Here is a 17598-nt window from a genome sequence, read left to right on the forward strand (position 1 = left end):
CAGAGGAAGTTGCTACTGGAGAATCAACTGCGATCGTACCAGATGCAGAAGGGGTAGCAGGTAGATCACTTCCTCAGCAGGTTGCAGGAGATCGGGACCAACTGACTTCCATAGGGGCCACACCAGATCAGAAGTTGATGGTGAGGACCGCCCTAAACGCAGTCTCCAAGGACTGGGAGACATTCGTCCAGAGCATTCTCGACATAGCGAATCTTCCAAATTGGGAAGAATTGTGGGCAGCTCTTCGCCAAGAAGAGATCAGACAACTAACCAAGACGGGAAGTAGTAGCAAAGGAGCTCAGGTCAAGAAAGAAGAGGAAGAGGATGCAACTTTGGCATCTGTGGGGAAGTAGGAGAAGAGGAAGAAAAAGGACCTCTCCAAGATAAAGTGCTTCAACTGTGGGGAACTGGGGCATTATGCGAACCAGTGTCCGAGGAAGAAGAATAAGGGAGAGGCGTCTGACTCCAAGGCAGCGCTAGCGAAGGCAGAAAAGGAGGTAGAGGAGGATGACAATTGTGCCATGAGTGCTCATGTACCTCTAGAGAAGAGGTGGGGAGACATCGAGCTGTAGTCAGGAGGACTACAGGCAATGAGGGGCAGGATCCTTGAGGTACCCAAACTCTTGGATCATACCTGGCTACGGGAGCCCCGAAGTGATAGTAGCAGAATGGCGAATGTCGGTAGAAGCGGATGCGAATGGAGCAACAAAGAGTGTTATAGTGCAGTAGTCCCAGGCAGCGTAGAAAGGGTTACAGTAATGCAAGAGGCACAGAGGAGGTTGAAGCAGTGCAGGATGGCACAAAAAGGTTTGCAGCGGTGCGAGAGGCACAAAGTTGTTGCAGCAGCGCAGAGGCAGCAAAGGGGGCATAAGATAGCGACAGAGAGAGCTTCAACATCGGGAGAGTTTCTAGCCTGACAAGGATGACAGTGGTTGGGTGGATCAGTTACTTACTTCTTAGTAACTAAGTTGCAGTGTAGTAGCAGTAGCAGTAGCACGATGCAGCATGATGAGAGAGAACTATAGTGCAGATGCAGTGTTGGGAGAAAGGATCAACAGTAGCACGAATGCAGAGGGAGTTGCCGTACGGATGTAGCAGTGGTAGTGGCAGAGCCATGGGCAGCAGTACAGGATGCAGCAGTGCAAAGGATGTTGGGAGGGGAAGCCTAGCATCAGCACAAGTACCGGTGCCGTATAATCAGGGTGATGCTCAGTGGTGGAGTATTACTACAGCACATTCCTCTCTAAGTGGGAGTGTTGATTTGAGGTAGCATCGGATGTGCCCTAGCCATGAAAATTGGTAGAGAGGTTAAAGCGCAAGAGATCTCCAAGACCCAGAAATGTTTTGGGGAAATTCTGCCCGGTGAAGGAGATATTAAAATAATTAATATTTTTAATGGGTTCCTAAGTCTAAACTTAGGAAAATAAAAATATTAATGGGTATTAATATAAAACTGGGTTAGAAGGTTCTAAATGACATGGATCAAGCCAAATCTAATCTTAGCCGTTGAAGACTCAATAGAAAAAGTATAAGAGGAGGCTTGAGGATCAGTTGGAGAACACACCAGAGTGATCAGTCATTTGATTTTCTAAGGCGGGGTTTGCTAAGATAAATCGAATCAGTTATCAGAGTTGCAGCGAGGGGCAGTGAGTACAAGGCAGAGATAGTATCGGAAGACCAGCGCAGAAGCAGAGAGGCAGACACAGAGCCAGAGGGAGCCACGCAGAGGCTAGAAGGGATTGCGCAGAGGCTAGAAGGGCCTGCGTCATCCACACAGAGGCTGCAGGAGTGACGCAGAGGGCCAGAAAGGCTGCGCAAATCCTCATAGGGCTGATGTAGAGGGTTTCAGGCTGACGTAGAGGCCAAGAGGGCTGACGCAGTGCTTCAGATTGTGCCGAGGAGGGTTTCATGGGGCAAAATTTCAGAATATTTGCCACCGAAGAGAGGTCTTATTGCCAATTTTTTTTATCTCTGTCGGGTGAACCAGTTTGGCACCCAGTGTACTCAAGAAAGCTTTTTAATAATAAAAACCCTTAGAAATACTGCACCTATTTTCCCAAGTTGGGTTTTTTCCGGGGACAATTGTCCAAAAATAACGGTGTCACTTGTGTGTTTGTCTATTTCTTTCAGCTGTTGATTTGTGGATGGTTGAGACTGTATTGTGTTTATTTCAATGTTTATATGGTTAAATAACTTGTTAGTAATTAAACAAGTAGGTGAAATAAACCAGAGAATACAGATAAAATTTCTAACGGGTAATACTTAGAAATTTCAACAAAATGGTCATGGGCATATAGAAAGGTCTGCACACATCATAACATTGTGTACTTACCGTTTAAGATGGTGCAGAGGTTTTATCATGCAGCAATGTTGAAGTGGGCAGCAGTGTGTGAAATCATGAAGGTGAACCTCAATGAACAAATCATAGAAATAAGGCAAGGGCTCCATGCCTTTGATAGCTCTTGGTGTTATCTTTAATGGTTTGTTTATATATCCATTAGTCTTTGACCATGACATTGTTTGAAAGAAGTGTGGACAAATCATGAAGGCACTGCAGGCTCATGATGGTCATAGTTTGTAAATGGAGTTACTTGTATAAGACAAGTATCAAGGGTTTTGTAGCATGATAGGTGAAGTATTTTATTTTTGAAAAGTGTCATTTTACTTGTAATTATTTAAGTTCTGCCCCTGACACCACTAAAACTTCTAGTTGTCATACGGGTGAGGATTGTAACCTTGCCCCTATTTTTTTGTGTCATAAATAAAAGTTTCTGTCAATAAGTTTAATTTCTCCCATCAGATTTCAACAAAGTAGTTATGTCCTTTTGGTAAAGTTTCTTGGTTAGAGAGAGGGAGGTCAAGGGCTCAATCCTCCCCGAGTCCATATTTCTATTGTTTTTTAACAAAAGGGCAGAGACGTGGTCATCTGTGGATGAGGGTGCTTGTGTACTAAATGTTTTAAGAGTAGGGATGAGGCATAGAGCTTTAAAAGGAGAGAAGAAGAACGCTTGAAGGTAATAGCTATTTACAAAAGTCTTTTGAGCTTAATTTCTTTTATTAAATTGGTGACACCTTTATTTTGAGAAACTAAATTTGAATGAGAAAAGGAATTACTTGTGGAAAGATTAGTCACCTTGAAAGACACTGTCACGAGAATTGGAACAAGAATTACTCCCCAAAGAAGAATGAGAAGAAAAAGGTAGCATGTTCCTTGTCCTATCAACTTCAGCGTCTTCGAGTGATGTGCATTAGTTGGATTCTGATTAGCATATGAAGTACAATAAAAAAAATTAAATTGTTTAAAGATGACAGTGGGCGTAAGGAAGTGGTTCTTGGAAATGGTATTTACCTTCAAGTCAAAGGATTGGACAATGTTTCCATAACATTGCAGGACTACATACAAAAACTGTCAATAATGTTTTCTATGTTCCTCCCATGAAAAGGAATCTGCTATCAGTTAGTCAAATTGTTAAGAAAGAGTACAAAATTTAGTATTATGCTGATAGGAATTTCGTGAAAGATACAAAGAAATTAGAATGACTATAAAATTATTCTTCAAGGCACAACAAAACATGAAGTGTATAAGATTCTAACCTAAATTGCAAGAGATAGAATCTTCATTGCACAAGAATATGTGGATGGCAATATGACAGGTGCATATTTAATGGAAAAATAGTGAGGATGAGAATATGCAGACGATATTTAATGAAAAGCAAGAGGAAATTGAATAATTGAATGGCATTACTTAGAAACAGCAAGATGAAACTAAAGACTCGCAAGGGAAAATCATATTTATTGAGAAGTAGCATGAGGAGAGGAGTACTGGATTTCTCAATAAAGCTAGAGTGGCATCCCTTTCTATGCACTCGCAGCCATGGAATGAGGAGACACAATCAAGCCATTGAAATTCCAGGCATTCAAAGACCATTGCCTCATAGCATAGCAGAGGTGGCCATCCAATGAGGCCCACAATCATTTAAATGCATACATGGGTGCAAATAATTAAATTGCAGTGGGATAACCAAGCATGGAATAACAGAATTCATGGCAACAAAAATTGCAGTGGAATAATCAAGTATGGAATAACAGAATTCATGGCAACAAATATCCATGTTCAGAATTTAACGTAATCACACACACAACATGTGTGATGCATATAATTCCATAACATAAAATAGAATTTAATTGCACTCCCATTTTCTGTAAAGAATTCTACTGAAACCTTACTTTTAAAATATTTGTTAATTTACAAAATAACTAACTGACCAAAAAAATGGCAACAGTTACAGTGTGAAGACCCATCTTATAATATCTTCAAGAGCATGTATTGTGAGCAATTCGTATAATGGCATTCTTTGTAAGCCTTATAATTTATAGAATTCATTACCAATCAAGTTAAACATTTACAGGATTAAGAAGTTACCAAGTGATTTTGGATCCAATTCAGATGATTGAGCAGCACCGAGAAGTTGTTCCACGTCAATCACAAGCATGTTCGGCTGGATAGCAAACAAAAGTATGTGGAAGGATTCCAAAACGTTCGTAGAAACTCAGGTTGAAAGGAAGAAAATATATTTTATCAATGTGATCCGCATTCCAATTAACAACATTTCTCTAAGATAGGCTTAATCCCTTGCAAATAAACAGAAAATATGATTGACAGAAAGACACTTGTAAAAATAATTTTTACAATGCAGTACTAACCTCAACCAATGATTGTTCAAATGCATAAGTCAAAATCTTATCCTGATAGAACACGCAGGTCAAAGAAATGTTTGAGTTACAGCAGCCCAATACCTCATTCAGTTTCCAGGAACACCAACTTATGTTATTAAAGGTCACAGACTTACCAGCCAACCTGCAATCCCCGGAAGTTCAGCAACATCTAGACCATGGCTGAAGATAGGCTTCACTGTCATTTGAAAGTATGGGACTTCCTCAAAGCACAGACGTATTCGTTTAACGAATGGCTTTTCCCTAAGAAATCTCACACCCACACGAACCTGTCCCATTACAAATTTCAGACATAATGGGAAAAATATTTGCTCGTCTCTTTAGTATATTGTGCTTATCAACTTTAAATGTAAAATCACTGCATTACCAATTGAACAAGTTCAAGAATGAATCTAAGAAATCATTACAGGAAAATCAAGAAAGCGAGTTATAATGAATTTGAAACAGGTTTAACAGAGTCCAATAGCCTGTTCAATTAACAGACAGCAAATAAAAATTAACTTCAAACGATAACAGTGATAACATTAAGGGCAATCAAATAAAATTCAAATGAGCAAATGATCTTATATAAATCTCGAGGGTTGTGTCTGTACAGGTAAATCTCTCAAAGTTTTGGAAGCATGTTTTGCATATTTGATGTTACCGATTTGAATAATCGGAAGTGTTGAGACATCGTGTGTAATACAAAATTCCTGGGAGGGCATCTGGCGAGCCTATGTGTCGATGTCTAGTTTCCGAAGTAGGGAGGGTCTCGTTGGTCATAGAGCTTCGACCTTGCATTACGCACCTAGTTCCCTAGGTTGATGGTTAGTAAGTAAGCCTAATGGTACCTAGAGAGGTTGAAAGCTTTAGTCCATCTTAGTCCCACTTGAATAGATTGCCATGGTCAAGAATCTAGTCCATGGCACTGAGTTTGCTAGAACTCTTCATAGTTCAATTTCAAATCTTCCATGTACCTCTATATATATGTAATTATGAATACCTCCCTAGTTAAGATGGAGACTTGAAGGATGTAACTAGGTTCAGTCTTCATAATTGTACTTGAGTAATAATGAAATGTATTTATCAAAATAAAGAAAAAGAAATTTTATTATTATGGAAATTGACTTATTAAAGCATGGGTTACATGCTTGGGTCAATTGTTTTTAGGTGAAGGTCTCCATTGTAGACCTCTAGGGTTTATGTCAAGTGTCCTTAGCCATGTCATATTGTAAAGAACCCTTCTTGGGAATTATTTGTCAAGAAAGAAAATTATTTTATTGTAAAATAGGTCATTTAGGCCTCCTCCACCAAGTCGGCCTCAATCAAGGTAATTCGATCTCAAAAGAAGCCTATATATTGGAGCAACTCAACTCATTTGATAGTATATCACACACAAGTTTGAATTGCAGTAGCTGGGAGCAGAAAAAGAGTGAAGTTGAAGAAGGAAGTTGGAATTGAAGTTTTTGGGTCTCTCTCTCTCTCTCATGTGCAACGAAATTCTGAAGCTACATCAAAGCTGTCAAATAGTTGCATCAAGGTTGAAGCTGTGAAGTTGTTGCATCAAGGTCGAAACTGTGAATTTGTTGCATCAAGATCGAAGCTGTGAAGTTGTTGCATCAAGGTCGAAGTTGTGAAGTTGTTGCATAAAGGTCGAGGTTGTGAAGCTGCATCAAAGTCGAACATCTGGATTGTAGCTGCATTTTGAAGCGCTGACACTTACAAAGAGGAAGGGTTGACGTGGTGGAGGAGGAAGGTCTGTTGGTCTAGGGTCTTGGTTGTCTCACTGTCATATGAGTCTAGTATCTACTGAAGGAAGAGTTCTTGACTGGGTTTTCCCCTAGATAGGGGTTTTTCCTTGGTTGGTTGCCTACATCTGGTGTCTTTGATCTTCTTGTTATGGTTTTGGCAATTGCTAGATGAACCAATGTTTTAAAACTCCGACTCCGACTCGGCCGAGGGTCGACTCCGACTCCGACTCGGCCGAGGGTCGACTCCGACTCGGTATCAACTCGGCCGGCTCGATTTCAATGACTCGGTCGTTGTAAAAAATACATTAAATATTTATTTTTTATAAAAACACATAATTTTAAAGATTTCCATTCATGTTTCCAAACACACAGCATTAGAATATAGATAGAAGACAACATATGATCAAAGTAGGCTCATGAATATATCAATTATATCAAAATGGCACCCAGTGCATTGTCCAATACATACACGATGATGATATAGAGATCAAAACAAAAACACATAACCAAGGAGGCTATAAATGGCCTCTACAACAAAAGTATGTGACCAGTACTACTGGCTACTGCTAGAGTTGCCAACATCATCTGGCTCAGTGTTACTTGGGAGCAGGAGCGAAAGTGGGGAGCGAGAGCGAAAACGGGAGCGGAAGCGACATTTTCAGAAGCTCTTGGTTTTGGAGCGAATCCCAGAGGAGTTCGACAACCAATGTCACTAACATCAAGGTACATAGGGGGATTGGTGCTCTTGATTAAATACGAGTTCCATACCCTAATACATGACAAAATTCAATGGAAACATTGCAATCCTCCAATCCTGAAATCCTGAAAAACTGATAAGTCTGCTAGATTTTGAATGAAATCTAAGATTCTACTTTCTCCATATGAAATCCAATGAGGCCGAAACCACTCTCAAACATCCTGAGTCATTTCATGGTAATGTTAAAAATTTAAGTAAAAGGATGAAAATGAAGATTAAGGAGAATGTCACTTTTACTTTAAGAATTTAACATTACCATGAAATTTGAATAGCATATCAATAGTAGAGAGCATTTGAGTGTGTTAAATAGGGTTTGGGAGGGGGAAATGGACCCCAAATAACATTTAACTAATTCATAAAACACATTGGAGTCCAAACCAATCAACAAACACTTCAAAATTTCATTAAAAAAATGTCAAATCGTTGTTTTGATGGGGTTACGGGCTGCTGGTTATGACTCGGCCGAGTCAATACGGAAACGGCCGAGTTGGCCGAGTCATGGCTGACTCGGCCTACTGAACCGTTTCCTCCACCGAGTCACATTTCTGGGCAATGAAACGGATCAACTCGGCCGTTTCCGTTTCGAATCGGCCAAATTTTAAAACTATGAGATGAACTAAGATAAAAGAAGAACACAAGAAAGTTAATAAGAACATAAAAATATCACAAGTAATTATCGACATAAGAAAATATTTTTGCCTTTCTGATTTTCCAACAAGTTGTAGATGACATCTACAGCTCTTCCTTTCGTAGCCTTGTAATATCCCATCCATATATTGTTCAAGAATAGAAAATGAACATTAAATAAAAAATACCTTTGTGATGGTCCTTCATCATGACATCTCCTTGTTTGCATCAACATCCTACATATATATTGACACATCTCCAAAAAGATATACAACGTCAAGTGTCTCTTTCTTTTTCAGACTTTATCAAGATCTTCATATCTTTCCCATGGAGATATCATAGTCAAATCTTCTAGTCCATGGATGTTGATTGCCTTCTCCATAGTTGCATTTTTCATGATCTCTTCTTTCTTTATTCACACATTTCCTCCCTGGAACTTCCAATCATAGTTCCTTCGACTTTGTCAACGACCTCATATTTCATATGACATATTATGTTGACTTCATCTAGTCATTGTGTGAACCATGCCTTCATGCATCATTTCACAGGAGGAGATCCTTTCTTTTGATCATGCTCTTGAGGTAGAGCACTTCTTCATGATATCTGCAACCATATGACATGACTCTATTTTATCAAGTACAAGTATACATACCTCGTCTTTTTCTTTTGGTCATCTAGACTTCCTTCCAAGCTTCCTTGATTGAAAGAACTCCAATCCCTTGACCTGCTTCACTTCTTTTGACATCATACCATCATCCCATAATCCCATACAAGTTGGAATTCCTGGCGAGACACTTGCTTCTTCCAGTTGGTGACCATTCCGATGAAGATTCCAACAGAGGATCTTGATCATCCTCATCCAACAAATTCTCCTTTTGAATGATGTATGATGAGTTCTATACTAGATGGCTTTCTTTTTCCCATAAGTACTACTTATGCTTCTAATGAGGTTACCAAGAGCTACATCCTTCTATAGGTGACAACCATAGACTTTTATTTCGGCTATCTTTCATGCTTTTTTATGATGATGTCACGAGCTCTTGCTTTCAATATTATGCTTCTATGATGCCATCTCCTAACATGATGCATCCTATCATGATACTAGTGATTCCTATCATGATAGTTATACTTTACAACAAAAAAGCTGAAACAAAAACTTGAAAAGAACTAGGTGAGGAAGAATATCTCAATCATAGTATAGATCTTTTACTTCCTCCTCCTTGAATTTCTTCTTTTCAACGTCTTCCACTTCTTCAGTGATATGGGCTTATTCCCTTCCTCTTTTGTTGTTTTCCTTCTTGAGCTTTGCACAATTTCTCTTGTAGTGCCCATATTCATGACAACCATAGCTTTTGAACCTTCAACATGTTCTTCTTCTTTTTCTGAGGACCAAGATTTCCAAACTTCCCTTTTTTTCTAGCCATGGCAGCAAATGCTTGAGCTTGCTCGCTTGATCCTACATCGATTTTTTCCTTCAGCCTTGTTTCTTTGATTTTGCACAATGACCATAGTTCATTGAATGGAGTAGCTTCCTTCTTCCCATAGATGCTTGATGTGAAGTTGCCTCATTCCTTTGGTAGTGCATTGAGCACTATGGTAGTCATTTCCTTGTCAGACATTATTTCTTCCAACTCTTGGAGTTGGTCTTCTTATTTTTGACACCCTCATAAAGTATGAGGCTATTCCTTCTTCTTTTGATATCTTCATTTTGTAGAGATTGATCTTCTTCTTTCGGGCGGTTCAACAATTAAACCCTTAACATGATTAACAACTTCATTTTCTATGAGGATCAAATCTATCCTCTTCTTCCATGCAAGAAAGTTTGACGACCCAACGAATTTGTTGCTCTCCTTGCAATATGGAGTCATTTTGACATATTCAAATATAGATATAGAAATACTTAGTTGTCAAGTGAAGATGCTCCTAGATGATGAAATCTTCAACTTGATGCCTTCTTGATTTTGATGAGAATGTAGATAACAAAAGATGTTTAAATGTTTTCCTTCAATAGTGATCCTTGGCTCAAAGGGAGATCACATTGATTCCTTGATGATGATGACAACACTTTTTCCTGCTTTTCTTCCTTGCTAGTTAAACTTATTTCACAACCTCAAATTTCAGCCCTTCTTCAGAATTTCAGCTTCTTGTAGTAGTCTAGTAATTTCGGCCTTTTCTGCAATAACCCTATTTCACACGAGTGGCTAGAAGATGGACAAATTTTGCCTCCTTTCTAATTCGCTTGAATTGACTTCTTTTTCTTGTTATTTCAGTTTGCAAAGGAGACCTTTATTAGCACTGAACTTGATCCTTGATGGTGGTTGCAATTCGATACTTGCTGCTGCAGAAGGATGTCTTAATACTTCACGCATGTGGAGAGTATAGCTCACAAAATAAGACCCAAAAGTGCTTCGCTCTTCCTTGTGATAATGATTGTAGAATGTGTGAGATTCCTAAGAACGCTTAGCCCTTCTTTGGATGAGCTAGGGTTTTGAGGTCTTCTTTGATGCTCTTAATTATTCCCTTTCAATATGATGAGAAGGTTAGTCCTTCTTGATGATTGATGCTCTTGAAGTTTCCAAGATGATCTCTTTATACTTCGGCCCTTGAGTATCCTTATTCATGTTGCCCTTCCTTAATGTAGTCACCTTAGCTCTGATACCATGTTGAGAAATTTAGGGGGCAACAAGTGTAGATGATTTTTCTTACTTTGATAATTGTTTGTGATGCATTTTTACTTTACTTGATTAACTTCTTTTTTCCTTTATTATTATTAGTGTTCTCTGTCGTCAAACAACTACCAAATCATAAAGAACAATGAGACAATAGGACACAAGATATAGGCGATCAGTTAGGGCCAAGATCTCTCCAACTAAGAGGAAAACCCACCATAATTCTTCTCTTCTTATAGAACTTCAATCGATGAATTCCAAGACCTATGACCCTTGACCAAGACCCTCCAAGACCAACTCATCCTTCCTTCTTGACCAGCTTTCCTTCCACAGCTTCCAACAACATACTTCGACCTTCCAGCAACTTCGACCCCAACAACAATTTCTAAAACTTTGACCTAGCATCTTCAGCAACTTCGACCTAGTACCTTGACAGCTTCGACCTTGATGCAACTTCAACAGATTTGACCTAGCAACTTCATAGCTTCGATCTGCAGCTTCACATCTTCGACCTTGCAGCTTCACAGCTTTGACCTTACAGCTTCTCAACTTTGATGCAGCTTCAGAATTTCATCTAGCCCAGAAACAGTAGAAACCTTAACGAGAGAGAGAGAGAGAGACCCAAAACATCGATCTTGAAGTTCTTATTCTTCTTCGTCCTTTTCCAGCTTCTATCTTGAGGAAATTGAACTTTCTTGAGAGAATGTGCAAATGAGGTCAAATTCCTTCTTATTTATAGGCTTGTGAGGGGTACGAATTGCTATCTTGAGGTCGACTTGTCCCTTCATGTAGGCCTGTTACCACTCAAAGTAGCAAGAGATCTAAAGGGCAAACGTTAGGCCAAGAGCAACAAATGAAGACTTAGCTCACTGTCACCTCAGCTAAGGCTCCCTTCTATTTACGGACTTTCACCGATGAGAGAAGACCTAGTATGTATGGAGTCACCAATGAAGGATAAGTCAATGGATATGAGTGACCCAAATAAACCCTTTCTTAGAAGAGTTTGAAGGATAGAGCTGGATTGTTTTTTAAGCAAGCTACTATGTATTCTAGAGAAAGGAAGCGAGGATTTGAGGGTTCAGCTTATGGGATAAGACTTGTAAAGGAGTTGCCCAATCCCTAAAATCCTTGTTGGAAGTGGTATCCCATATGGTTCTTGAAGAATGGTCTTCCAAAGGAACAGGACCACACGAGGCCAAATGGACCCAGTCTAGGGTATGAGGAACAATGTAACAACCAATGATATTCATACCCTAGACAAGGTGGGGAAAGGATCAAAGAAAAAATTTCACTTGAAGATGGGGAAGGTGCCAATGTAGCCCTCTGGAGGTTTAGGACCTTGTATAGGGAGACCAAACCCAAGATGGAAACCATCTGCAATCCTGCAAAAGATCCAATGCATCCCCCAGCGTTTCAGTACAACAGGTCATTAGAGAAATCGAGTAAATGAGCTTAACTAATCATGGAGACACGTGGGGACTTCATAATGGCTTTCCCTTCCATAATGGGCTTCGACATGTGCCAATATCTCCTAAACTTCAAATGGGGTTAACCAATAATCCTATTAGGTGGTTTCTACTTTTAAAGGGGATAATATAGTCAAGGTACATCCGTCAAAAGATGGTGGCATGTGGCAGGTAGGTGAACAGAGTAGGGAATGAGAAGGGGCATCCAGGGAATGAAAAGGGGCATCCCTCGGTCACATGTTGGGGTACAAGGGTAGCTAATAAGAGGGAAGCCCACACTTGGGTTTATAATGTGTAGGAAGGAGAAATCGTGGTACATGAGGTGCCCCGACCTTGATTTTTCCACCCTTCTTTTTATGCCTTTTTCCTTTTTATGATTTTCTTTTATTAACTGCTCGAGGCTCAAGGGGTTAGAGCATGATGTATAAGATATAGCAGTGAATTCCCCCTTTTAAGGTGGGATGGTTCATCGCCCACCAAGGGTTGGGACAATCATGGGTTCCTATATGATGAAGAAGGCTCATAGAACCTGTAAGAACCAAGGTGATGGCCATGATGATGGGGTAGAGCTCATGTATTGGCTTTTGCCCACGTGCTAAATGTGTTTGTCCCGGCCATCTTTTGCATTTTATGGTATATTTTCCTGTTGAATGTGGCCATACATGCTTTTATCTTTCTTTTCTGCCGCATCAACCTTTGGGCTTCATTCTAGGCCATGACCCAGGGTATGGGCAAGGGGAAGGTAACCCTATGTGGACCCAATGGAGGAATCCAGACCCAGGGAGGAGAAATGATGAATGGGGTAATAATGAGTGGAAAGAGGATAATATAAGTGGATAAGGGAGCAGGACCACGCAACCAAAATCAAGGTTTCCTGTGAAATACCATCCCTGGAACCACATGGTCAGCAAAAGAGATCCCGTGGGACTAGAATCCAAGGTTAACTCCCAAGAGGGGTCTAGGGGATAGAAGCACAGACCTAGCCCATTCTTTCCACCAAATCCCCCCATTAATCCATGCCCAAAAGTGTCTATGATAAGAAAACTACAATACTCAATTTCCAAATGACAAGGCATGCCTTTAGATCCAGGAGGCCCACCTTTAAACATACGATCATGGGAAATGGGTAAGGGACCACATGGTTGGCTCAGGTGGCGGAGAAAATGGCACAATGATCTAGCTAGTGGCTGCAAGGGGTTGCTCACTATCCACTGAGGACCATCTTGGAGAAAAAATTCTCCTAAGGATCTTACCCACAAAATGGTGGGTAACATCTGGCTCCAACTGGGATGTGATCTCTCGAAGAAGTGGGCAAAGCTACTCGAACGGGAGGTCACAAGAACTCCAACAATCTCTTGGTTACTGTAGACCTATTCCCTGCAAATATAATAGATGGAAAAACACGGGGCAACATACTTCTACGGCGTCTCTTGATCGCCCATGCTAATATGTCAAGCCATAAAATCAACATAAAATAAAATATGCAAATATGCATATATCTACCATGAGAAATATCATATGACGTTAATTCTAGTGTGGAAATGAGCACGCAATGCATCCTATCCTAACATGCATATGATGAAGTTATTATTAAGTGTAATCATAAAGTCAGTGCAACCAACATATCATCAAGTCAATATAAATATGTCTGCCTATATGATTACTCATGCAGCAAGTCCCAAAGTGAATGCAAACCCAAACACATGGAGGATGTTGTGGGCAGGAGGTGGGAAAATATGATGCCCACATATTGATGATTATGTGAGAAGAACTAAGGAAAGGATGTAAACTAGTCCATGAGATCTTCTCTTGCAACCAAAATATAGAGATGTCAACAACCAAGCTCATAAAATTTCGATGGATGACGACCTCTGGCATATCACTTCCACCATTGTCCTTATTATTTATGTCATGGCTTATGGCCTTCATCGAGTTATGATTAGCAGGAAAGGGAGGCCGATGAGATGGAGAAACACAAGTAGGTTGCACATGATGATTACACTGGAGAGGGGAGACTATGGAGTGATCAAAAACCCAAGGGTGCATCCAAGGAGGAAAAGTATAATCAGTGATGGGCTTTTCCTTGACACTATCATCGGGAGGGGAAAAGGGCTCACAGTTACTTGAGATCATATGACCAGGGGTGAGGGAATCACTTGATGAAGACCCAAGATGATGACCAATAGGAAAAAGGGAGAAAAAAGTATTGTATTCAATGTTGAAGGAAATGTAACTAGGTTTGGTCTTCATAAATGTACTTTTGATATTTGTACTTATTCAAGAAAAGAAATATTATTTTTATAATATATGTCAATGAATTTCTTGCTCATTGAAATAGGTCTAGCACATGTTAAGTGCTATAGGTGAGTCAAGGAGTCAAAAGAAAATGTTGAAAGCCCTTAGACGACATATTACACTATGTATAATATTGTATAAGGTCAAAGGAATACCTCCAAGACAAGTGCAAGTCCTCTCCATGCAGCAATGTCCTCCAAAAGGAAGCTAAACGATGAAAATGAAGAAGAAATAGACAAGTCGGCCTACAATCATGATGTCGGCCTAAAGGAGGGGCAATCCTCTATATATAGAGGCTGTCCACTCCCTCACAATGAAAAGCAAGCAACTCACCTCTAAAATCAGCGAGCAAGAGAAGCCGAGAAAAGAGTGAAAGAAGTAGAGTATAAGGAGCCTCTAGTGCAGCGAAGAAGGAGAAGACAAGACCGAAGTTTAAGGGGTTGTTCTAAGGGTCAAACACAGTCACACGTGCGAGAAAAAGAGGCCTCTCTGCAGTCATAACAGCAGCAGCATATCAGTCCCATATCTCTCATTGTTTGGGCTAGTAACTTAGGCCTATAAGGCCTCCCACTAGAGCGAAGAAGAGGCTCTCCCAAGCGAAGATAGAAGAAATCAAATATTCAAGGAAACCACCCACGCGTATGAGAAACTAGGCTGCTATGTTGTCACATCAAGCCTACAACTACACATCAAGAAGAAGCTCGATTAGTCAAGAAAAGGGAAGGTATCTCCATATGTGAGGGATCTCACTAAGTATAAAAGACAAGCATCTCTTCTAGAGCTCACATAAACAAGGTCTATGTCTAGTCGAAGAAGGAAAAAGGAGGACGAAGTGCCAGGGAACGAAGTGTTGGAAAACAAAGTGTAAGACAGACGAAGGATTTGACTTGTGCCTAGAGGATATTCTTGTCAAGGGTCTAGGGTTTGGCATTGATCAATAAGAAGCTTCAATAAGAGAAACTTACTAAAGGGTTTTCCTCTCAAGAGAAGAGAGGTTTTGGCCCTAGCAGAGAGCCAACATCTTGTGTTCTTGTTCTTATGTTTTTGGTAGCAGTTTGATGAAGTACACACACATGCATTAATAAGAAGAAGAAGATTAAGCTAACAAGAAAAGTAAAAAGACTCCACAAATTGTTATCAAGTCAAGAAGAATCACACTACACCTAATTGCCCTTGATTCTTCAACATTCAATAGGTTGTGCTTTCCCAAAATCATAATCTAAAGGCTCAAGTGATTTGAACATAGAATCATACTCAGGAGAGGTAGGAGCCTTATCAATTTCCTTAGTATCAAAGATTCAGTTTCTCCTAAAAGGAAAATTGATTACATCCAACTGCCCCTCTTTGTGTAAAGGAAAATGAGGATTCTCCTTCCCAAGAGTATTAATGGGTCTGTCATTGTAAATAATGCCTGAGGGGAAGGGGAGACCAATCTCATCCTCATCCTCCTTGTCGATGTCGTAAATGGGAGCAGAATCAAATCGAGGACCAACAATTTCCGATTTCTCCTTTTCAATGCGGAAATAATCTTCAATGTCATCTTTCAAAGAGGTAATGGGATCATCTCTCTCAAGGTTTTCAAAAGAAGATCCATCAGGAATAATCTCCTTCAGAAAGGTAGGGTTGGTCTCAATTTCACTTTCCATAAATTCATCCTTCCCAGCACATGTGTCCTCACAATCATCATTTTCATCATGCAGACCTGTCTTCTTGCTCATTACCTAGATTCTTAATGTCTTGATGATGCTCAATGAGGGCTTCCTCTTGGATGCTTAATGCAAGGTGTACTTGAAAATGTCTAAGAAAGCCATCAATGAACACTTCAATAGATGAGATGCTCCTAGGTTCATGATCATGTAGCCATGAGTTATGACCACCGAGAGATCCCATGAATAATAGCATAAGGACATCTTGGTGGACAACCTACTCTCTTGAAGAGTGTGCATTAAATCTTTCTACATGGTTAATTGCGGAGAGTGGATCACCATCAATCACGGGCATTCCACGTAGCATTCTTCCCGCGACATGATTAGGATGTCCAGGGATGCTAGCAATGTCCAAAAAGGGAAATTTACGAAAGAATGACAACCTATTTGAGGTATCCATGAAACATATGTAGGAGTTGCCAGGGTGAAATTAAAGATGCCTTGAAAAATGCTTGCTTCACCCTACAAGCATCGACCTTAAAGTTCAATGAAGAACTAGGGCTTCGTTCTTCCAATGGAATCACCAATAATGATATGTCAATATGTCGTATGGGGAACAAAAAACACATTTCATGCCCCCGGCAACAGCGCCAAAAATGTTACTGCTCAAACTAGCAGGGGACCTAAAGGGGATCCCTAAAGGGCAAATGCCAAGCCAAGGGCAACAAATGGAGACTTAGCCCATTGTCACCTCAGCTAAGGCTCCTTTCTATTTACGAACTTTCGCCGATGGAAAGAGACCCGGTATGTATGGAGTCACCAATGAAGGATAAGTCAATGGATATGAATGACCCAAATAAACCCTTTCCCATAAGAGTTTGAAGGATAGAGCTTGCTTTCTTTCTAAGCAAGGTACTATGTATTTTAGGGAAAGGAAGCGAGGATTTGAAGGTTAGGCTTATGGGATAAGACATGTGAAGGAATTCCCCAATCCCTAAAATCCTTGTTGGAATTGGTATCCTAGATGGTTCTTGAAGAATGGTCTTTTAAAGGAGCGGGACCACACGGGGCCAAGTGGACCCAGTCTAGGGTATGAGGAAAGAATGTAGCAACCAATGATATTCTTACCCTAGACAAGGTGGGGAAAGGATCAAAGAAAGAATTTTCACTTGAAGATGTTGTTTTGACCCTATGAGGTACTAGCCTTGGGGATGGCAAGGCAAGGTTTGATCCTGGAGCTAGGGCTTGGCTTTTCTCCCAACTCCACCGTCGGAATGGCTTCAAAATTGGAGGAGAGCTTGAGGAAAGGCCAGCGCAAAAGACCATAGGAGATCAAATGTTTTTGATGGCTAGCTTGTCAGGAAATTGATGCCCTAGGTACCCCAACTTGGCTAGACCTAGAAGGAGGTGAAAGAATATGATTTTTAGTGACCACCCTTGGTAGATCAGTGCCTTAATCTTTGGGAGAATGGAGTCTATGATGAATATGAGTAGGATTTCTTGGTTCCCAGTCAAGGAGACCTCAAGATCACTTCACTAGCCTTCTAGGTCAAGAAAAAGCAACCTTGCAGCTTTTATACTTCTTGCCAAAGAAATGGCTTATCAAGGTCAAATTCTTTGATAGAATTACCCCTAGGAGATTTTGCTCATATTACATGGCCCATACATTGAGAG

The 17598-nt window shown here is 40.3% G+C and overlaps 1 protein-coding gene across 1 annotated transcript in view; it reads right to left on the bottom strand.

The window, feature by feature from the left end:
- LOC149169631 (C2 domain-containing protein At1g53590-like) overlaps positions 1-17598 on the bottom strand; it is a 128497-nt gene that overhangs the window by 87062 nt on the left and 23837 nt on the right. Inside the window, exons 5-7 of the mRNA XM_089428754.1 lie at positions 4851-5003; positions 4705-4746; positions 4424-4499 (exon numbers count right to left, since the gene is read on the bottom strand). Of these exons, the coding sequence (XP_089284880.1) occupies positions 4424-4499; positions 4705-4746; positions 4851-5003 (271 nt within the window). The remainder of the gene's footprint in view (positions 1-4423; positions 4500-4704; positions 4747-4850; positions 5004-17598) is intronic.

This window comes from Pinus tabuliformis, chromosome 4_2 (assembly GCF_031772625.1).
Source record: "Pinus tabuliformis cultivar Carrire ecotype Pingquan chromosome 4_2, CPIR1, whole genome shotgun sequence".
NCBI classification, from domain to species: Eukaryota; Viridiplantae; Streptophyta; class Pinopsida; order Pinales; family Pinaceae; genus Pinus; species Pinus tabuliformis.